General features: G+C 35.3%; 1 protein-coding gene across 1 annotated transcript in view; it reads right to left on the reverse strand.

Moving 5' to 3' along the window:
• The window catches only part of DNAJC1 (DnaJ heat shock protein family (Hsp40) member C1), a 107,033-nt gene that overhangs the window by 61,383 nt on the left and 21,902 nt on the right, over positions 1 to 23,748 (reverse strand). Inside the window, exons 2-4 of the mRNA XM_041408617.1 lie at positions 7,870 to 7,971; positions 6,946 to 6,992; positions 683 to 848 (exon numbers count right to left, since the gene is read on the reverse strand). Coding sequence (XP_041264551.1) covers positions 683 to 848; positions 6,946 to 6,992; positions 7,870 to 7,971 — 315 coding nt within the window. The remainder of the gene's footprint in view (positions 1 to 682; positions 849 to 6,945; positions 6,993 to 7,869; positions 7,972 to 23,748) is intronic.

A 23,748-nucleotide genomic window follows, 5' to 3' on the forward strand; every position in this document is an offset into this window, starting at 1 on the left:
GTCCAGTTCTGTCACTCATGTGTATCTCCATAGCAATCAAAGTTTTCTAAGAGGAGAAAGCATTCAACTTGCCTCCTTTCTCATTCATCAACTTCAATAATGCAGTGGAAAATAAAAAAGTAAATAGATGCTAATGTATGAATATTTTTCAAGTTATGCTTAGTTTTTTTCTTAGTCTACTAAGCGCAACAGACTTTTATATGACAAACAAATAAAATTATAAAAAATAATGTGATTTATACTGCTTACCAAATCCCACCCTCTTAGGAAAAATCCAAAACAAAAAAGCATTTAGCTTAGAACAAAGGCAAATCAAGTATAACTTTTAAACAAATAAAACCTTTTTATTTAAAAACCTTAGATATGACTACAGTAGCATATGATTCTGCATCAACAAATGATAGACTTTTTCTTTTCTTTCTTCCAGATAAAAATCCAGGACCAGCTCTTACAATTTATTACCAATTCTAAAAAAACTAAGTCATTTTTAGATTACCATTTCTGAAATGCTGAATATCTCATTCTGTAATTATCATAATTTTAAATATAATATTTTTAAAATATGAAAAGTCCAAATTCAAACCAGGGGAAGTGGTGGCAGTATCTATCTACAACACACCAACTTCTACAGGAAATTCAGTACTAATAACTGAAGCAAGTTTGATTTATTACCAATACTTACCAGCTGTTTTTCCAGGTAGATTGACCAAACCACAGCATAATGACCCACTGTGAGTATAATGAACAAGAGTAATGCCAGCTCAGCATTGCTCATTTTTCTCACCCGCCTGTAGTAGAACACAGGCTGTCGCCAATCTGGTAGTCCATTGATCAGAATATCATCATACCTACAGTAGCAAACATAACAGGCTTTCATGGAGAGCTAAAAATGAAATAAGCCAAACCATCCAATTATAAAACAAAAGATAATCCACAGAGTGCTTGAATACTACACACACAAAAGATCATTTAGCAATTTTTTTTTTTTAGACAGGAATGCCTTGTTTTGTCAGCAGATAGGCTTGCACATGGAAACAGGCTCCAAACACTGGGGCAGGGGAAAAAAAAAAAAATTCAAACGTTCCTGCAACGCTTGCCCCCCTTCCCTTCCAAGTTCATTCACTTTTGAAGTAAGAGACTTCCAGAAATGTGTGCTGCGTGCTCTGTAATCAGTGGGCAGGTCTCCATGACTGAAGTAAGTAACAATCCACTAACAACTAAATAGGTAGCCAAGAACAAACGTCTCAAACACTAGAAACCCTTTTTTCTTTTACAAATTAAATGCACAAGTGCTGGGGGGAGGGGAGAGGCACCTCTGCTTTTTGTTTTTGTCCTTTAGCAACAGAAAATCCATTAGGTAAAAACATGCCAGACTTACCGTACCTTCTTTGTAAGATAAGAGCTTAAATTAGAGGCTTGATATTGATATTTGAAAACGAAGTTCATCAGTTTTTCATTTTCTATTTGAAACAGTCTTCAAAATCAATCTATTTTAAAATTGTTTAATGACTAACCCTACCAACTGTACAGAAACTATTTTATGACAATCCCTTTTCCTCCACACAAATGTCTTGAAGTATCTTGAAATGTCTGAGGTCTTTTATTTACACTATTTGAACAATTTAAAAATAAACAAACCACAGACATGCAAACAAGATTTTTTTAAATTAACTTTTCAGAGTAAAGTTTCAAACAAAAAATCTTTCCATAAACTCATAAATCTGGATGTTCAAGATGCACAACCTGTTAATCTAAAATTGAACACAACTCATTACATATTCTAATCACACCATTTCCAGAATTAAATCTGCACTGAAAGGCCTAATTTGGTGCAACACATTGACCAAAATATTTTAATTAAAAATATTCTGAGTTAGTCGCAGGCCTAATTACAGGAATAGAAATAGGGCCTATATTGTCATGCAGGTCAGTAGAACTCAGTAGTAGGTTTTTCTCAAGTAAATTGACCAATCCAGGAATAATAGCGCAGCTGCTAAACTGCCAGTCTTGACATGTAAATCAATTTAAATGCAACAACTGCACTAGCTACTTTGATAGTTATTAAATTGATACCTTGGAGATGTACTAAAAAAAATATTTCCACAAGCAAATTCATTTTAAGCAGAAAAAGAAGCAGTGGTTTTCAATTAAAAAATATACCTTACTATAGTCCATATCTGAAAAGCTAACTTCTGATAAAACATTTGTTCAAGTTGGCGCCATTATGTTTGCATAAAAGATTTAACACCTCAGGATTCTGCTGTGTTCTGAATGATACCAGAAGTAAAATTCATATTACAAAATTCTATCTTCCATTAAAACTACGAGAATACTAAGGTTAACATCTATTATTGTAAAATTTGAACTAATAACTTTTTTCCTTTCCCAGTAAGTCAGAACAAATGAACTACTGACACGTTAATACAAACTCTGTTCAGAAAAATTGCTTATGATGTTATTTTAAAATTAAAATTTCTATTTAACTTTTGTTTAAGAAATAAGTAGATGTTTTAACCTTTAAAAACATTAAGACATTTACGAGATTTTAGTGATAATAGAAGAGAATATTTTAGAAATGGAACCATCTTTAAAACAAATTAAGTTGATAACAAGATGTTCTTCGTTTGAGATCTTCAGAGAAATACATGTACAATCTAATTTAATATACATTTATTAAGCAGTCGCCTTCTTATATACTAAGGGTTGTTAATTGATGCACTGAAAAAGAGGCTACTGATTAAATAAAGTCTATATATGCTGATGGTAACAATATAGTAATATGTAAACCAAGGTTTCAAACTAGTATTTGGCAACCCTGTTCTATTATAAATTATCTGTTAAGAAAAAATAAATGAAGACAGCAGAGCCTCTTGCATTAAGTGCTTTAAACAGCCCTTGGTATTTACTAGGCTATGTGGCTGTTCTGAACAACAGCCTCCACAGATTAAGGCTCAGAATCAATGCTCTATTGATTTTACTATCAATGAGCATTATGGCTCACACGACTGGCCATTTTAAGGGAAGATAGCTTCTATTATAACCCACTTTTTAGAATATATACTGTTAAAAGATAAATCACTGCTTTCAATAGTAATTAAGCTCTGTATTTGAAAAATAAAGATATCAATGATTTTTAGGTTTTCAACTGGAAAATGATCCTACTGAAACTCAGAAGCTCCCATAATTTTTAAATCTTAATTTTCAAATTTAGAATGTGATTAAATTAGAAGAAAGTTTCTCATTAAAGAATTCCTGTATAAACACTTATATTAACGATGAAAGACAGTTAATCCGTGCGCATCAAGAACTACATTCGGAATTTAATTACAAAGCATTCTTTTGGCAACCTATATAAATTCTAAGTCCATGTAGGAAAAAAAACATACTGAAAAGAAAATATACATCTGCAGGGTTTCTTCCACAAACATATGCCCACAGAATACATCTATTTTTTCACATACGAGTATGCTGACCAGTTGTCTCTGAAATGTAGCAGTCAACAAGCTACAAAAACCCCAAAGCACCAGTACAGAAACAGAAAGCCAAAAACATTCAGCAGTATATAAAAAACTCAGCAGTATATTAAAACTCAGCAGTATATAAAACACTTGGTAGTCCTGTACTAAAAGTAACAAATTGTAAGATTATTAACAGATTTTTAAGATTTTTTTCTATCTTATTTCATAAAATAGTTTTTAAAGATCTTTGTGAATCAATCACATTGCAAGTAAAAACTCCATTAACTGTAGTAACTAATTACAGTATCATCAATCTTAATATAATTATAACTTACTTTTCCCTTTAAGAGAGCCACTGCATTTAATATTTCAAATAATTTCAGAGATCTGATATAGTTTATATACTATAACCTTGAATTAATGAGGACTATTCTGAACTATGGAAAGATTGCCCTGGTGGTTTTCATTTTGGGAGGCCTATTTTCCTCAAGCTGTCAAAGACATCCAGCACAACATCAGCCAGAACAATTTATACCTATGAATACAGACATTTAATTATTAATGAGAACTAAGATAGACACCTTTCTTACTCTACTCAAGCGCATTTTGATCCCTTTGCAAATGTTTTGTTTTCTGTAATCAAGCCAACATTGTTACAGAGGATAGGCCTGGTAGGTAAAAAAAGCTCCTTAAAAAGGTAACAAACAATGAAATTAAGATCTAAGATTTCTTTTATGTCTAATTACAATTAATCAAAATGCAGAAAATTATCTTCGTTTATGAAAAATAAAAGGCTAATAAAATTTATCACCATCAAATTGATTTATCAACAAATGCCCTAAAGGTGAAGTGTACGGCAGGAAAGGCACCCATCTCTACATACCCTAAAGATAAAATTTTCTGTAGAATTTCACACTGGAATGTGTATACAAAACATAAAATATTGTGTTCTGCTGCACGTATGCTTAATTTAATGTTAAACAGTGCTACATTAAATGATGCTGCATGTATGTTTATTGTCAGAATATTTGAATGTTTTGATCATGTTTCACTCAAGAGTGTGTAGAAGATAAGTCCTAACAGGCAGTATTACCATATCATGTAGTACTGCTAATGACACTGGTATACTTCATTAGCAACTATATAACTTTCTCAAAAAAGAAAACCATGTTTTAAAGCCCAGTCATACCACTGTCAGTAGAGTAACTGTAATATTTTAAGAAAGGCTTCTGCCATCAGATAAATTAAAAATTCTGATAAGAAAATGCAAAGGCTTTAGAAAAATAATTACACATAGCTAGCCAACAGATCTGCCTTTTTAAAATGCTGTTTCTGTACTCACACAAATGAACAACACCTCTGACATTCACCAAGAATGACATTCACGGAGAAGGGGTTTTATTGTTTCAAAATGAGTTCCTCACTCTGTCGTATAGTGCAGGACCTTATTCCTGCCTTTGCTGGCTCCACTCTCTGTACACACACCAGGAATGATTACATCACTTTGGAGAGGAACAGTAAGAGCCAGGTTCAGCAGACTTCACTGCACAGAAGCAGAAGCCTGCAGCTCGCTCTTCTCTCGGTGGTACAAACCCCTGCCAATCCATTCAGGTGCTGTGAAGGGATTCCCACTCCACTGCCAGCATAAGGCTGCAGAGGTTTCTGCCCAGTGCAGGGCAGCTTCTGCCCAGCTTTGAGCCTATTCCACAATGTCTGTCGCCTCAAACAATTCAAAGCCAAATATCAAAATTTAAAGTAGAAAGATTCCAAGAAGTAGTAACTCCCACCCTTTCCTTGGCTGTAAGTAAAGCTGCAAGTAAAGCTCGATACCTTACAACAGAGCCAATATAACAGGGAGAGCAGCTCCTATCACACTTACTGAAGACTTGTATTAGAAACGTGCCGCAACAACGCCCTACAGGCCACCCTCCATTTACGAGCTCAGCTGAGAGATTATCATTACACTGTGCAATAAACCTGATCAATACAGGGCTTTTCAAAGCAATGAGACCATACAGCTCTGCTCTACAGGTTATTTCTAAACTCTGCATATTATTTCCAGAAAATTCTCTGAAAGTAAACACTGTTTAATCCACCACATTTCTATTAATTCAACTATAAAATCAATATCAGCCATAAATCCACAATGTGCAAGAAAAATATGACATTGTCTATGAACAAAATAAGTTAGTGACAATTAAATCAATCTAAGATAGAACAATCTACTGCTCTTAAACTTCTCAATCACTGATGCACTAATTAAGAATATTTGAATAAGTTAGTCACCTTTGTAATGTATGCAAGGCTTAAGCCATAGTTTTTCTAAGCTACTGCATCACAGCTTTGTGCAAAAAGCTGCTATTACAGCTGCAAGGAAATTCCTACAAGTTCCACGATGGAACTAAGTTTCGGAGAAACAACACTCTGAAGTGTATGAAAACAATGCTGCTAACAAAAAGTTGGGAAAATCTGGGGGATAATTCACTTTAACTGGCCTGAAATCATTTAGCTAACATTTTTTAAACTTTTGTTAAGTGTAACTTCACAATTAAATTCTCTTTAGAAGGATGAAATAAAAAACCCCACAAATTTCCAAAACTGCTTCTGTGAAGTACATTTTCATGACACTTGAAAGGGGATTATCAAAAAAGTAGATAATCTGTACTATAAACCCTGGACTCCTGCCAAGACATCTACAAAGCCAAAATCCCTTCAAGAAATGTCTCATAAAACCCCGTTTAAAGACTTGTAAGCTGAAAGATGATCTACTAAAACACCAACCCAAAAGCAAAAGTCCTTCAGTGTCTCAGGTTTTCTGATAGTCATTGGCTGAAATTCCTATTTGTTTAAAAACAGAAAAAAAAAAGTTGAAAATAATCTTCCAGAAAGCAAATTAGCCCCAGGTTTCCAGTTCTTTATCCTATCCTTCAGGTACTGCTGGAACTGCTCCTGAAGCAGCAAGGACAACTAGCATTTATTTTAAAAATATTTTAAAATTTCCACTATTAAAGATAATACATCTGAATGAAAAAAAAACCCTATGAACTAAGCAACAGAAACAATGCTGAAGACAACATACAATGAAAATAATCCCTAAATATTATGCAACAAGCCTTTTACTGATACAGGGAGGTATTACTGACATTTGAATAAACAGTCAATATTTTTTAATCACAGTTTTTAAAAATTGACAACTGAGCAAAAAAGCTGATATAGTTGTTAAGTATTTTTTTTAAATTGCTTGAAATAATAGCTAGCTTTCAAAGTTCTTTTAAGTATTAATTTTAAATGAGAAAAAACATTACGTAATGCAAAACCACTGCTCTGCCCTTTAAGCCATACACAATCTTTAATTAGACAATTACATAGATTTTACTAACTGAAATTACGCAAAAGAATAATCTCTAGTCTTACAACTAAGTAAAACAGGGCTTGAATATAGCCCTGGTATGAATGCTTATTTAAAAACCTGTGCAATTTAACTCACCTCTGCCTCCTTTCTTCATCTTTTAAAACCTCATAGATGGCCACCAACTAAAACAAGCAAAACACCAAAAAAGAAAACACAGAAAGATTTTACTTTATGACTGAATTTATAAATTTTGAACAATAGTATCATTGCCAACAAATTACTTTTGCTAGTTTTCATTTTACCCTACACCACTAAGTAGCAAACCCAGCGTGCAAAAGAAACAGTAATATATTCATATACAAACGTCATCAGACATAAACAAGCAACTCTTATACAAGACTTTCTTCCCATCCTCACATCTGTCAAGCGTGACTTTTGCTAGTTTTCATTTTACCCTTCACCACAAGTAGCAAACCCAGCGTGCAAAGGAAACAGTAATATATTCATATACAAATGTCATCAGACACAAACAAGCAACTCTTATACAAGACTTTCTTCCCATCCTCACATCTGTCAAGCTGAGTCTTGTCTCAGGTAGAAGATCCTGAAGATCTTACTAAAATCAAGTAAGATGAATTCAGCCCAAGGTACATTTTTAAAGGTAGAGCTAATTAAAAAGTCATGTTATTTCACTGTACAAATATTCAAAAATAAATAAAATGAAATCTTTTCATTAAATTATGCCTATCTAGGACTTGTGTTGAGAACTGATCAGAAATTTTCCCCACTGCTTTTGGAAGTGCAAAACATATTAACCTCCTAAGAGTACAAGCATTATGTTCAAATTATTTTTAATATACAGGTAAATATGAAATACAAGTTATCGAACAAGTTAATTCCAAAAAAGTGTACTTGGTTTTAGTCTAGCTACATCAACAAAACTGTAATGCAATGTTTAACTTACTAATTTCAAATGTGTGCCACTGTTCCTGCTAAAACAACATCAACATAAAAATTCTATTTTCCCCTAGAAGTTTTATTGCCACACATTTTACTTACTTGCCTAAACTGTATTTCTGCATTTTCATCTTTATTCTTGTCTGGGTGTAGAATTAGAGAAAGCTTTCGGTATGCTTTCCGAATGTCTGCAGATGAAGCATCCTGAAAAAGAGGAAAACAAAGCAAATTGTGAGAAACCGATTCCCTGAACTTTTTGAAGATCTGTAGACAGCCAACCAAGTGTAGGAACGAAGCCAATGTAATTTGAGACATCAACAACCAAACCTGCAACCAGCCCAGCCTAAATGACTTAACAGCCATTCAGTCCAATTCATCTTTCCTCTTAACTCCTTTCATTACCATACATCCATTACAACGACATTTGCCAACACTTGCAAACACTTTCTTGCTTAAAACCTAGCCCGGGCACCTTCTGCACCATTTAAAAGTTCAACTGAAAACTGGAAATTATTGCATCTGCATATCTTCAAGACAGACATAATTTCAGCAAATTATCATGCTCAATTTCCCAAACTCAGGACTTGCTAGGAACTCTTCCCTTATTAATATTTACATGCAATTCACTCCTAATAGGACTTCCATTCAACTTCAGCTTCACCATGTCTACAGAATTGTATTTTTCTAAAGTAGCTTCAAATTGCAGTCTTGGAGCTATACTGTAGCACTGACATCAATCTATACCTTAACCATTATAAGAATTGCACACATTTTGGGAGAAAAAATAAAATGAAGCAAAATGATGTACCAACTAAGCTGCACAAATGCAAATTTCTGAATAATGACTGCTCTTTGGTACATGCTGCAGAGATATCCAGAAATGAAGGTATCAAGAGTTGTATTCTATGTCATAAAGGTGTTATCCTCACCAGAAGATACACAAAGCATAACATTTAAACAGAACTACTTGCATTTTACTGCTAACATGTCCAAGGCAACACTTTAGAAATCAACTGCTTATCTGACAATTTTTATTTCTTGATTTTATATATATTGTTCCTAAGTATATTCTCTCTCTCAAAATTACAGTGTAAACAGGGATTAAAAACCCAGACCTGAATTAGCTATAGAACAGAGTGAAATAAGATAATAATTAATGCAATACTGTAATTAGTCTGCTAGGCTTTTTATTATAGATCATTACTTTAATTTTAAAATTTTTGGTTTTATAACATAAGGCTATTAAAATGCTGTGTACAAATTTGGACCCAGAGTGAATAATAGAAAAAGACTGAACTAGGGGAAGTTGAAAAGCAGGGGAAAACGCAGAATTTGTCAAACTACAGCATGGAAACTATATTTTAAGGAAGTTCGCATTTTCCCCTAATAAAAGACTGAAGTTTCCATAGCCTCTCCTCTGTCAAAGAAAAATACTTCTATTACTGAAAGATTTCTCCTGAAAATACCACACATCCATTTTTAAATTTTTTCCATTTTCAACAGCTACTTCTAAGGCATGTGCACACCGAAGCAGAATTCCTCTGCTCAAACAGCAGCTTGCTTCCAGCTTGATTACTGCCAATGAGTTGTTTCATATTGCCATTGTTTCACAGGTTTATTTTTAACTCTCAGCTAACGGGAAGGAGACAGTGATTAAATATCTATTCTAAGCTGAAAGAAACATTAAATCCTTGAGATGTGGCCTTAATAGAGTTATATTAAATACATGTGAAAATGAGATGTAAAAATAGCTATTAAAAATTAGGGATTGAGACTATGATATCCTTGACAAATGAATACCTCTAGATTTGTATTTTGGATAAACTACAGCTTACTTCTTCTTTACCACACTTTTAGATGTGCTGCCTATTATTTTTGGAGCACTCATGATTTAGAACTCAAGACTATGCTCTATCAGTTAAAAAGCTAATAAAACATATTAAAAGGTGTTCTGCAATATTCTTCCAATTACTACAAACAAGCAAAAAAGAACTTAAAGTGTTTTCAGTCTGTTTACAGTAGCTGAAGAATTGAAACTTCAGTTTTATTTGGGATTATTTATGTAAGAGATCAAAATAAAAGGTAGTTTATCTGTTCAATGCTTAAGGAAAGCATTGAACGGATCCCAAGACAACTGTGAAATTATAAAGTTGCTAAAATATTTATGTTGTTTCACCTTGAGAAGTTGAAATAAATGTATAAACTTACAAACTTATAAACGTACAAAACCAGATTGTTCATCTTTGTTACCAGAAATAATGTAGAGATTTTTCTGCTTCCCCTCATCTACCAACCCAGTCAGCCACTTCATAAACAACATGGGCTTATCTTCAAACAAAATATAATTATTTAAACACTACTATAGCAAATAAAACACCAGGAAATAGTTTACTGGCCATGGTTTTATCTAAACCATGAAAGTGATCTTTATCAACATATCAGCTTATTGTAATTAAGCCTATAAAAGGTTGAAGAGTGTATTACAATATCAACAAATAACTAAATAATGGCATATTATTGCCAATTATTTCATTATGACTGGTACATATTAATTTCTAAAGCAGTAACTCTGCTTGCTCACCCATTCTCCACAACACCCCCAAACACAGCACAGAGGACCGTTGCATTTTCCAAACATTTTGCCAATTAATGCTACCTATAGGTACTGTTAGGCATCCTCAGGCACTGTTCCAGATCCTCTAGGACCTGTGCTGAACAAAAGTAGTTGGTTTTTGAGAAAAAACTCTCATCCCTACAGAACTTCCTACCAGTGTATGGCTCTAAATAAGCTAAAAAGAATTATTCTTTCCAACCAATAAAGAAACACCTCCCACATTGATGTCAGCTGCTCCAGGAGACCTGACTGCTGGCCATGTTCAGTAACACTTCCATAAAAGCTAAGGTTTTTAAACACAGTTAAGACTCAGTGTTTTCTGCAGACTAAGACATTATTTTACATGTTACATCAGGAGCCTACAGACCAGAGAAAGCCACACTCTCAAAAAACTAAGGTTTTGCTTGTTTTAAAGAAACATGTTAGATTGCTTTGTTTACTAGAGAAATCTCAATCTCATTTACATCTGAGGAAGGAAAAATAAAACCTGTATAAGCCTCTCAGTTAACAGCAGAAGGAGCTGGTAATGTTACAGGCAGCAAGCGCTGCTGATTCACGGATTTCTCCAACACTGCTTTAGGTTTGCAAGTTTTGCCACCAATTGTTGCAAATGAGCATGTCACACTGTCACCCTCAGGTGGATACAAACATCACAAGTATCACCTTATTTCCTGATAAATATCCTTGCAAAGCAATATTGTCCCATCATATTTCCAAGGTTGGACATCTCTTTGTTTTGTGCTGGAATTGGTTCTCAGAAATACAAAACCACAAGTCTACACTTAGGCCGCAGTCTGGCTTCTTATGCATGGAGATATGCAAGTATTCATTTTTTAATGCCCAGCACTTCATCAAACAGAGTGTCCATGTGCCTAGTTACATGACCTCTAGGAAGAATTTGAAAGTTAAATCTTGTACATTTTTTTATAATCTCTTATATTTCAGACAAGTATTTTAGCATAGAAACAAAATTAACATTTAAATAAATCAACAGAATGTCAAAAGTCAAACACATTTCTTAAGGTTGTCTGCTGGACTCTCATATTTTTGTCTAAAGGGCAATGCATGTCAGATTCAAAGAGTGGGATAGAAGAAGAAACCGTCTTCTCCCTGTTTATGATGTATTTTTGGCAGCTTGTTGAATTCTGACAATGAAAAACACATTACTAAATTTCATTTTACTCAGCATCATGTCCATATTCTCTAGTATTACCAAGGAAAGTTCTCTCATACTACAAATATATAAGTAGGAACACAGAAAGGAATTTTTCACAACAAAAAATAAATAAAAGATACAAATGCACATTTGCTTTCCATTATTTTAAAATTAAATTCCTGCTCAAGATACACGAAGTTTTAAATCTGGTATCCTCCTCTGCCTATACAAATTCAGAGTCCCACAGAGTTCATGTCCACCTTTACAATAAATCAAACAACTGGTGTAGTACACAGTACAAGCATATTACTCCATTGCCTTCCATTCCTAATGTAACTATGATTACTAATGAAGCTAAAAAAAAAACCTCATTGTGTTCCCAAGACAATTCTTGGTGAACACATAACATATCAGATATTGCCATAGGCAAACAGTGATTAGGTCAAAGGGAAAAAATAATCAATGTCTACATAGTTTTCACTTACCAACATACACAATTCAAAACCTAAATTGTTCCCTTGAGTGCAATGCAGTTATACAACAAGACTTAGTTACTCACAATTTAGCAACTGCTTCTAACACAGTAAATGTGCTCAATTCATCTTGGGTTTTAAATATGTCTGCCAATGTCTTCAAATAGGTGGCAGTATCTTTATTAGCAATAGGAAGGCACATGGTCCCAGACCCACCTATGCAGATAGAAATCACATTTCTATTCACTTGCAGTTTGTCCAATCACTAGTTAATGTGTGAGAGGAAAATGACATCAGTATATCTATTTCATTGCGCTGCTGCTGAATGACTGTGTAGAATTTTCCACAGCCATGTTCCTGAAGCAATATGACAAAAAGTGACAACTGTATAGAGCACCAGCATTTCAAGTCCGAAATTGTTAGTAACATCAGTGCAGGCAAGCTTTCATGAGGCCTTTTTCAGCCTTCCCAAACTATAAATCAAACCTATGAAACTTTCGTGTTTGGATTTTCTAATTTTTTTTTTTTTTTTTAATTCTAGAGCAATTCAAATGTATTGGGTTTCTTTGGTAGGAATATTTCATTCAGTACTTCTGTGTAGAAGAGAGGGTATAAGTTACTACTTTCCTTCTTGTGAGCATCAGCCAACAAGCTGAAGCAGAATAGTAGGAAACAAAGTAGGCTTTGCAAATTTACAATCACCTGTTTTTCTACTATGATCTCAAACTGCAGGATGTACGGCCTGTCCCACAAAACTCACAAACAAGCAGGCACAGATAACTGGACAGAAGCTACCACCGTCTATTAAATATTGTGTCAACACTGATAATATCTATTTGTTTGTCTTCATGTGAAGTCCACAGAAAACAAATATCCCTAAGTGTCAGAGAACAAACAAACATGACTGTAGGTCAACAATTAAATATCCACTGTAGTCATTCCTTAAGCAGCATCAAGGAACTCAGGGTGATTGCCTCCTTAGTGTCTCATTATCATATGGAGACAGAACAGTGATAGCTTTGACTCCACAACCCCTCACTAGGTAACTCTTACAATGGAAACCATATAGCTTAGATCCTTTTTCCTTATTCTTTACCCCCTCTTTGGTTTAGCACAGGCTGACACAGACCCTCAATACCACTCCCAGATTTACTTCACACATACTTACTGCAACCTGGTCCTAATTTAAGCTCCTGTGACCAGATTAGTTCCAAGAAGTACACCTGAATTTGCCAAGTCTGCATGTGGAAAAACATTTATGAGGGAAATAGAATCTTGTAGAAAATTCCAGAAGTGGGAAGGACCTGCTGGCAATGGTGAAGAATATAACTCTAGGAAAGGAAAACAAGTGTCTCCCAGAAGACCAAGCATTATCTGTGAACTTTCATAGTTAATAAATACCAGCTGAGTTTTGACTTAAATTTCTCACTGCATAACCTTTGTTCAGTTACCCTTTATTTTTACTGAACTTCTTTCTAAGACACTCATCTTTTCCAAGGATGTAAAATGAGTTAAACTCAAATTTGGTGCTTGCCTACAGATGAATATTCGGAGCATACGCAGGGAGGAGGAGAGATCTGCTCTGCTGCAAACCCAGCCATGTGTCTCACAACATTCCGTTGATTTAAACTGAATGACAGCACAGCAGGGAAATACACAGGAACTAAAAATAATGCTAAAAAGGTGTTTTAATGCTTTTTTATGCTGCTAAGTTTTAAAGCAATTCATGAAATGAAAATGAATACAAACCAGCACAATGTATTCCTGTAAGCTTCTGATAACTGGCACAATCCCTTCACTGGCATGTTTGTTTCCAGGGGAGTGTGTCAAATGAAAGAAGACTTTGTTTTCAGCCTAGCATGCCAAATGAATGAAAATTCTGCTGCCTCATGCTTGAGAAACCAAAAAAAGTGCTCTCCTCATCATATGTGCACAATTATATGGGCTTAGGTTTTCTTCACCAACTTGAACAGTATTTATATATAATTTTTTTCTTCCTATTAACTGTTTTACCTTCTGCATTCTTTCAGAAAGTGATCACTTAGGGAAAATTATACTACCCAAGAGAACAGTGTCATGTACAACCCTAAGTGTATACTTTAATATAGACTTTGTCTCTGAGATGCAGAGAACACTCATCAACTCTCAACAGCTTTAGAATTACTCTTCAAATTCGCAATGGACAGAGGCTACCAAACAACAACCGAGGACAACTCAAGCCAATACTGACTAATAAAAAATTCTTCCTACTGCTGTATTTTACTTCCATTTAGTTTTCTATTCTGATAGTTCAAAAGGAAGGAATTAGTAGATATTCTTTACTTATTTCACATGCTTTTCCAGGAACACTATTACATATTTATTATTATTCTATTTGATATATTACATTTATTGTTTACATAGTTACATGTGTTACATATTTTTATAATACAGATAGTTGTATATATTTTTATACACATGTGTGCATATATCTTATAGGCTAAAGAAAGTTGCTTCTAGTGAGTTCTCTTAAAAACCTGCCTACTATATCTGAGATTTCCTACAGCCTACAGCTCTCACATAAAAACATTACCTACAGAATTCCTGATCCTGCAACATTTCCAGTGGAACTAAGTTGCTACAAAGAAAGTCTACTGCTTTTGCAGCCCAGGTTGGCAGGGAAAGCAAATGTGGTGTCTCCTGCAGTGCATTTCATGCTCAATGCCTTTGCTCTCAGATAGCACAGCCCCTTGACTGACAAGAGGTGACACTATACCCAAGGACAGCTGCATGCAGTCCACATTCACCATTGTGGAGCATGAGCAAGGATTTTAGGGTGCTGCATCTGACAAGTTCCAACCCTTCCCATGATGTAATGCCAAAACCATGCTGCTATTTGACTGTTTATACAGTCGTCTTGCTACATTTCTGCTTCAGAATGTTTCCAGCTTCTTTTCTTAAGGTAAGAAATTAAAGAAAATTAGAAAACCAGCAAGGCTACATCCATACCACACCTTTACCTCTTCTTCCTTTTGCTATTCCTGTTCTCATTACACCCTTCCACCAGAACTGACCCATACACTCTGACACATCTAGACATTTTTTCAAAAAACGCTTCCCTGATTTCAGTTCAAGGGTAATTTTTTGGAGGGAGATTTCTAACAACTACAGATTAAGGTCTTAACAAAAACTAAATACCTATTTAAAAAAGAAATAACCCTAAAATTGTTTGAGCTTCTAATTACTGAATTCCTGTGTTGCCTAAACAGTTACTGTCACTTCTGTGACTACAATTTCAATTGCTAAAACTTTTCATATTTTTGTAAGGTGTTTATTACCCTCCTTCTGATGGCCAAAAAATGAAGAAAGAACACTTGAGGGACAAGATATAGGAGATATGACTGAAAACAAAAAGCCATATGAGAAGCAAACAGAGCACAATTACCTTCAACACAGAAGTTTTCAAAAATATACCCATTATCTTATGCACCAACAACACTTACAAGGTGAACAATCCCCACAGGCATTAATTTCTAGAATAAACATTAACAATTTATTAGCAACTTCTCCAGCGTATCAGCAGTGAAGGACACCAATTTATATGCCCATACACCCAGATATATCCATCATACATATATTCACATATATACACATACTAGTTTAAAAACAAGTGTAAATAACCTGATGTCTCCAGCAGTCTTTAATGTTTATACAATGCTCTAATTTATACTTGTAATTCCTGCACAACTTCATGAAACATTTTAAAAATAGAGTTAAATAAGTTTGGAAAGAATAGTGTGACCATTTTTGTATGCTGACTTTAGTAATGCTTTTAATGTACAACATTATTTTAAACAAATGACAAAAACATTGGTATCATAAAGCTTCTCTTGCAAGCGCAAAACAAAATGAAAAGAAAATAAAAATTAATCCTACCTTAAATATTTAAAGGTTCTAACAGTCAAAAATGAAAAGGTGTATCAAACAGGACTTTATGAAGCCTGTGTCCCAAGCCCACACTAGGGATTTTAATCATTACAGAATCATGATTAAACGGGTAGTTAACACTAACCTGAAAAATCCACATGATGCAGTCAAAGAGAACTACAGTTTTAAAAGATCTGGACAAATTGGAGAATTGCTCTAAAAAAAATGTGACATTATTTCCTACATGAAAGACTAATGGTCTACATCTGGAGAGAATTCGTCAACTACAAAAACGTAGGACAGAAAAAAGCACTTAGGCAGGAACGATCAGTAAATCACAAGCTGAGTGTGAGTCAGAGGCATGATGCTGCCTTTCTGTGCCGCACAGCACTGTGACACGAGCAGTATGGCAACAAGCAGCCGTGCCATGTCACGCAGCAATTGTAAGACCTCAGCAGATTGCTGCATCCAGTTCAAACAATACAATTAAAGACAGCCAGGAACATGTTCAGATGATAAACAAAGAAATCTTACTAATAAGAGGTCTAGAAGAATAGAACAGTGACTTGTTCAGAGAAACCAAAGGTTTCCAAGAGTGACTTAAGCTTACAGAAAAGGCAGCTGACACAAGGAAATAACATATTTAAATATGCAAAAGGTAGTTTTAAATGAAAACTTTAATTATTGCTTTGACTGATCTACCTGGGGCTAAGCACTACCAGTCAGCTGGCAGCACAGGAAGATTCAAGTCAGGTACCAGGAAAAACATCCCATAAGCAACACTAGAATATCGCTGGAACAGACTGCTGAAGTCTCCTTTACAAGAAAGTCTTGCATACATTTATCAGGCAAGACTTCGATTTAACCAGCTCTGTCACAGCAGGGTACAGTAGGTCACTAACAGTCTTATATTTTAGAATTTAAATACCCTTTTGATGATCAATTTAATAATTACTCTGAAAATATTCCAACTGGATTTACTGCATCTGTTTACGTAGTTTAAAAGCTCCTAGCTGAAAGACAATATTCTTGTCACACTGAAGATGACAGATGTTCATGCCGGAAGAGTCCATGAAATTTTCACAGAACCTAAAAGGGCTTCGAAAGCAGTGGCAAATAAAAAGGGGTGGCAGGAAACACTTCTTTGCTATGCAAACCCATGGGACCCTGCTCCACGATTTGCACCACTAGGCATTAGGCTTATTTGTCCTGTTACACAGCAGCTGCTCCAAACTAAGAAAGTCATCCCGTAGCAGATGATCACAAGTAAGGCATCCATAAAATTTGAGTTTAGAATACTTTTCCATCCATTACCAGATTTAACCTTGAAAGACAGTAATACAGAACAGATATGATAAGCAAGATTCCTTGACAATGTCTGATGAAAATATGGACTAAGCTGAACAAGAAAAACAAACAGGAATTTCTACAAGTAAAACTTATTAAAAAAAATTAACAGCTCTTTTAAAAATGTTCTGTATCTGGTTTATTATAAAAACATCCTTAAATGCTGCAACAAAAACACATAAATTAGGACAGAGTAGAGCTACTGTAGTAAACCACATGCATGCAGAGCAGGCATAATTTATTCATTTAAGACAGAAACCAGGAGGACCTCTCTCCAATTCTTATATATATTATATATGTTTACAATATATATATATTTCACTTAATACATTTCATATTTGCTTCCACCCTACTTTTGCTATAATATTACTGAAGGGCTCATTTTGCAGAAGCAATGTTATTTTTCTTAGGTTAAGGACACTTAGAAATAGCTCTGGCCACTGAACTGGAGCTGTGAGATCCAGGTGTACCTGAGTCCACAGTCTTTCATCTGTTTGTTTATCCTCCTAGAGTCTGAAAGAAGACACAAAGCATTTACTGAGATCAAGTAGTTTTTCTTCTCATGGGCTGCAAAATCCACATTGTTCAGTTTGAATAAATTCTTAGCACCTTTTTCCAGAAAATAACCATTGTTAAACAAAAAAAATTGAAAAAACTACCTCATGTATGAGGAATAAAATAATATTATATTATTAAAATAATATGAATAAAACCATATTAGGGGAATGTCACTCACCTACCACAAGGCAAAATTGTTTCACTATTTATTTTTGGCATATAAAACAGAAAATGTCTACATATCCTGAGCTATGGGCCATTCATTTAAGAGCTGGACTTGATCCTTGAGGGTCCCTTCCAACTCAGAATATTCTGTGATCTTAAAAAAGCATCAAATGTAAGCAGTCATAAGGTTAAATAATTTTTCTCTTATTTTTAAACTTCAAACCCAACTGATCAGAAGTGGCAAAATTCTGCATATTTTTAATCAAAGATGCTTCATTACACTATGTTAAACTAACTTAGAGATTATACAGGATACTAATACCTCTGAAAGCCCTAAAATACATTTCTAAAAAGGCATTAATTTATTCAAAATTTATTTACATGTGTATTTTTCTCAAAAACATTGCCTTAAATAGGTAGGTTTATAAAGAACTACCAGCAGCATTTGTCAAATTCTTTCCTTCTTTATTCAGAATACTCTCTACTGAGCTAGTTAGGATTTAGCCCTACCCGTCATGTAGGAGAGTCGTATAATGATCCCTTTATACTCATTAACTACCATTTTAATGAGCTATTACTACCTCGGGACTCAGAAGACCTCAGGGAGGTTGTAACATGCCACTACCTATATAGTAATTCACTGCTGAGTTAGTACATAGCCTCCTTGAAAGAATATAGGAATGCCCTCCATCACTGTCTTTAGTTCAGATGCCAGCATCAGCAAAATTTTTGCATGCAAGACACATCCCATCCTAAAACTTTAAAAGCATCTCAAACTCCAATAAGCTTAACAGATTACTATAAGTGTAGCCCACCACGCTGCTGAATGTTTTCACTCTCCTAACAAAAAGAGCTGAAATCATGAGCATTGTCTGATCACTTCAGCTCACAGTTTGATAGCATAAAATATTGCAAATCTGATCAAGGGCCAGGGTAGGAGGAAGGGGAAACTACCATCGCAAAAGGCTATTGGCAAAATCTGCCAGAATCTTTATGAGTCATAAATTAGGCAGCTGACGTCCAAAGGTACACAGATAAAGAAATCAAGTTCAGCATTGGAAACCATCAATTAAAATTCACACAGAAAATCAATTTAGAAGCAACTGAAGCCTAAATAATGTTAATATCTTAAAATTGTGGACATATGTGAAAAGCCACATAAATGCAATGTCTTACAATGGGACTGACTTGAAGACAGCCTTTCCCATCAGTAGCAATTTTCTATGGAAAACTGGTATTATGGTCTCTAAAAATGCTTATCTGACATTATTTCTAGCGAGAATGAGCCAAATAATCCTTAAGGAAGATAATTACCTCTCAAGATTTATGGCAGCTGTGGGCAGATACTGTTACACACAGTGGCACGCTGTTCCCTGAATTGCCCTCTGTGTTTTTCAAACCAAAACGTTTTAACTAATCCACACAGGTCCAAGCAAGGGGCAGAAAGACCTCTTCCCTGCTTTTCATAAAGCCACTCCCTGCAAGCAGTTATAGCTCTTCTCTTCCAGTACTCTGGAGGCATTTTTGCATCAGGGAAGGAGGGGGGTAATTCATGCTGATCCATGAACTGCCTCCTCTTCTGGTCTGCAAGAGCTGAACCAGACACTGAAACACAGAGAAGACAAGAGACGGAGCACAGGTCTGCACAAGGAAGAGAAGATGAGCGAAGGAAACACTTCTGATCTACTTGAAGCGTTCTTCAGTCAGCTGAGTGCAGCACCCAACAGCCTCACCACCACGAAAGGCAGTGGGTATCAACCACCTGTATGTGCCTGTTTCTGTCCTTATGCACAAAGATAATTCAGCAAAAATAAGCCTTTTGTGCCGATAAGCTAGACAGCTCATCACCACCCTCAGAGCACTGAGAAAGGCACAGTAACAGCCCATACTCAATACTTGCCCTGCAGTCATGACTGAAACAGATTGGGAAATGCTCCCTGCTTCCGGCTAGAAAAACAAGTCAAGGAGCTAATGTCAGGTCAATTTTTAGCCACTGATATTCACAGGTAGCAGCTGTATGGATTGTATTTGCCTCCCATCGTGTGTTGTCCATCCAGAGAGACCTGTTATCAAGTCACAAAAGCAGAGTTGAAACTGAACTACTAAAGAAATCTCTTGCTTCCTCCATTTCCATTTTCATTTCCCTACCATCATAAGCAGAAGCAACAGAAAAGAGGAATTTTCTTCCGACACCTGTATTTTAAGGATACCTCCTCAGACTGGAAGGATCACAGCGCAGAAAAGTGAGCCAACTGCAGGACCTACAAAGTTGGGTTAGCAGAGCTGGTAGCAAGACAAACACTGCAAAAGGCAAAAAAAAAAAGAACAAAATAAAGAGGAAAAGTGTGCCTTTTTCTATGCCTGTGGAAAAGAAAAATCAGCAGTTGAGTGAGCAGCAATAAAAACTTGGCACAGGTTATCCCATTAACTTGTGCTACCAGAAATCTGTTTCAGAATACTGACTGCAGAAGATAGTGGCTACTACCAATTCATTACTTGCCTCTCAACATGGGATTACAGGATTATCAGCATCAAAGATAACAGTGAAAGTTGGGAGATAAAACTGTGGTCCTGCTGCCTCAAGCAGAAACACTGAGAAATGTAGAATATTTCAAATGCATAAGATAAGATTTAAATGAAGCAAGGATAAATCTTAACATGGGTTCTCATCCAAGTTTTCAAGTTATGAAGTCAAGACTAAAAGAAAAATCATCATACAAATAAAAATATAGTTAGTAGGTAACTTTTCACACAGGGGGAGAGGAAAGGACTGCAAGTACACAGCTACTACACAGAAATAAGCATTATGTTACTGACAATCCTGCAAGTAACAATAATATGCCAAAACTGCATTTCCCTCTGCGTTCATAATCCCAGCCATGGAATCTAATCCATGGAGAGTTTTTTTCCCAACAGATGCAATTTCTTCTTCTCCTAACTTGTCTTTTTTTGGGAGGAAGAAAACTTAAACACAAAACAATAGTGGCAGAAAGACTGCAAAGCTAGCTCTGAAAAATCTGTCCCAGTAAGTACCACTGGACAACATAGCGGAAATATTTACTTCAAAGTGAAGAAACCAGGAAGAAAGAAGAAAGTACTAAAATGAATCTATTTCCTCATCTAGCTCCCCTCTTCCAATCAGTACCACACAAACCCTGAGCCAACTTTAAGCAGATGCCAGCAGTGGAAGCTGAATACCCTGTGGCAATGTCAACAAAGAGCAAACAGACCTAAAGGATAAAAATATTTGCTCAAATTCTGTTTTTGTTCTTTGATTCAAGAGAAAGGGTGAAACTTTATAAGTAGCAAGAGAAGGTATGGTTAAAAAAATGATGAGATTGCCAAAAGATAAGAGCTTAATTTGAATTTAATTCCATCTAAAATGTAAACTTACAATTTAAAAATTAGCAGATAACAGAAATATGATAAAGATAATACATGCTACAAACAATAATGAATATTCTGATCAAGTAAAGGGGATTTGGGAAGAACTCAGTGATTCCCTGAAAAGGAACTACAATCTGTCGTTACTCCTGCCACTCTGTCTTTATGCCACACGCAGAAGATGACTGCTTACCCAGCAAGCAGCTATTCAGGATTTTTCTCCACGCATTTATTCATGTGTGGCCTCATCTGCTCATAGCTGCATGCTGTTCAAACATGTTTGGAAGCTGTGGCTATTTGTTTTGAAGCCCATCTTGATGGCATCAGAGCTCATCAGTATTATTCACCACTGTAGTCTCTTAAGAGACAAGCGGACATTACTTACCTTTTTTAATATATCATAAAACGAGGCACAGATTAAGGTAAAATCATCAGTAATCTCAGGTGCTAATTTTATCTGAGATATGATTTTTCCAAGTGCTCGGTATCAAACAACATTTCATACATTCAGGGCACAGACTTTAATCGACTTCAGCTGCAGCTGCAAACCCTCAGCATTTCTGCATATAAGGCCCTAGTACCTCAAATTATGCAACCAGAATTGCAGAGCACTCAAATCAATTAGTCACCACTTGGGAAAAGTTTCGTTTAAACGACTTGCCGAGCATCACATAGGAATTCTGTGGCAGAGAGAGGAACAGAATTCAATCCTCAAGGGCACTTTTCGTCTGACTAGCTTACCCATGAAACCATTTCCCCCCGCAATCTTCGCCCCCACTCTCTACATACCCTCAACATCCACAGGTTAAACAGTTTTTACAGACAACAGTCTCTTTCAATACATAAGCCTGAAGCTGCACTGGGGCCAGATCTCTCCCTGAGCCTGAATAAGTAAAGACCCTGTAGAATATAATGTAGTGAATTAAAAATCATCACAATGAACAAGCACAAAGAAACCAAATTAAGATTTGAAACATTCTCAAAACTGACATTCCTAATTTTAGAGTATGCAGCCCCAGAAATTTGTTCCTAGTCTTTTAAAAATGATACTAAGGTACATGGCTGCAGTACAAAAAGACAGAGAAACAAGCAGATTCAGAAAGGAATAAAAATTTGCATAACCAATACAGACCTGCTTTATAATACTAACTCACAAGCAGTGTTTTCCCTCCTCCCTTTAAATAAACCCCAGCTCTCTGAAGCATCATTTTGATTCTAACAGGCTCCACTAAACTGCGGAACAATCTGGCTAGTTAACAACTTGCCTATTTCAAATTACAGATCTTAACACAAATAGAACATAAAATGGATTTTTCCTTAGAAAAATCTTTCCTTAGAAAAATCACATTTCTGTGAGATGTGCAGTAGTACTGGTGTCTTCACAGACACAGAACATCATTGTAAAAGGGTTTAGAGAAATCAGTAAAGCAAGTGCATCAATTAGGAAAGGAAAGGAGACTGCATGTATTTAAAGCAGATGAGCCTGGGTGCAGACGGACAGGTCTGAAACACAGTGTCCATGCAACGGATGATTTTCTTACAGGAAAATGTACTTTTTGTCTCAAAAGACCCAAAAGTATTTACCAAGCACTTTCTGCAAGGCTTATATATTTTTATCACCTAAGACAAAGCAGCCCAAGTCCCAGCACCTTCCAAAATCTCTCAAGAATAATGAAAGTAATGACCTTCTAAAAATAATGGCAGCCACATGAGAAAGTGGTAAAGTGTTTTAATTACTAATTCTCTTATGGTACAACAAAGTTCTTCCTTAACAATTCAACAGAAGTTCCCTATACGAGAGAGTACTCAAAAAACAAATGGAGATGTCTACTTTTAGATCACAAATAACTGCAACAATTTTTTAACCAAGTTATTTGGAATCTTTCTGAAATATAATTTGTGAGGCACCTTTTCAAAAGTTATAAATAATCCAGAACCATTTTACTTATGTGAATAGTATTGTTAGCATTTATCAATACAAGACATACTTGCAATATTTTATATTGCTTCTACCTCTATTTATCACATTAAACAGAAAACATTTGACTAAGAGTTGAAAAGCTTTATATACCCTGGAAGACAAATTCCACTAAGCTGAGTAAACACGACTAATCCAAGCCTTTCCTTAAAAAAGCCCCAGGACTCTAAGTATTGTAGTAATATTTTTGATACAATATTTCATGTATTTTATATTTGATGTAGTTTCCCTGCATTATATAAAAGAATAACTTAAAATATAGAACCATACTATTCTCACATGGGGCAATCAAAACTTGCATGCAATTAAACCAACATTGCTTTAAATACTGAAATTCCAACTACACAAGTTTTCAGGAATACTAGGACTCATGCATGTACTTACATGGGAGTCAAATGCT

The sequence above is a fragment of the Onychostruthus taczanowskii genome, unplaced genomic scaffold (genome assembly GCF_017590055.1).
Source record: "Onychostruthus taczanowskii isolate IOZ18803 unplaced genomic scaffold, ASM1759005v1 scaffold3, whole genome shotgun sequence".
In the NCBI taxonomy this organism is placed as follows: Eukaryota; Metazoa; Chordata; class Aves; order Passeriformes; family Passeridae; genus Onychostruthus; species Onychostruthus taczanowskii.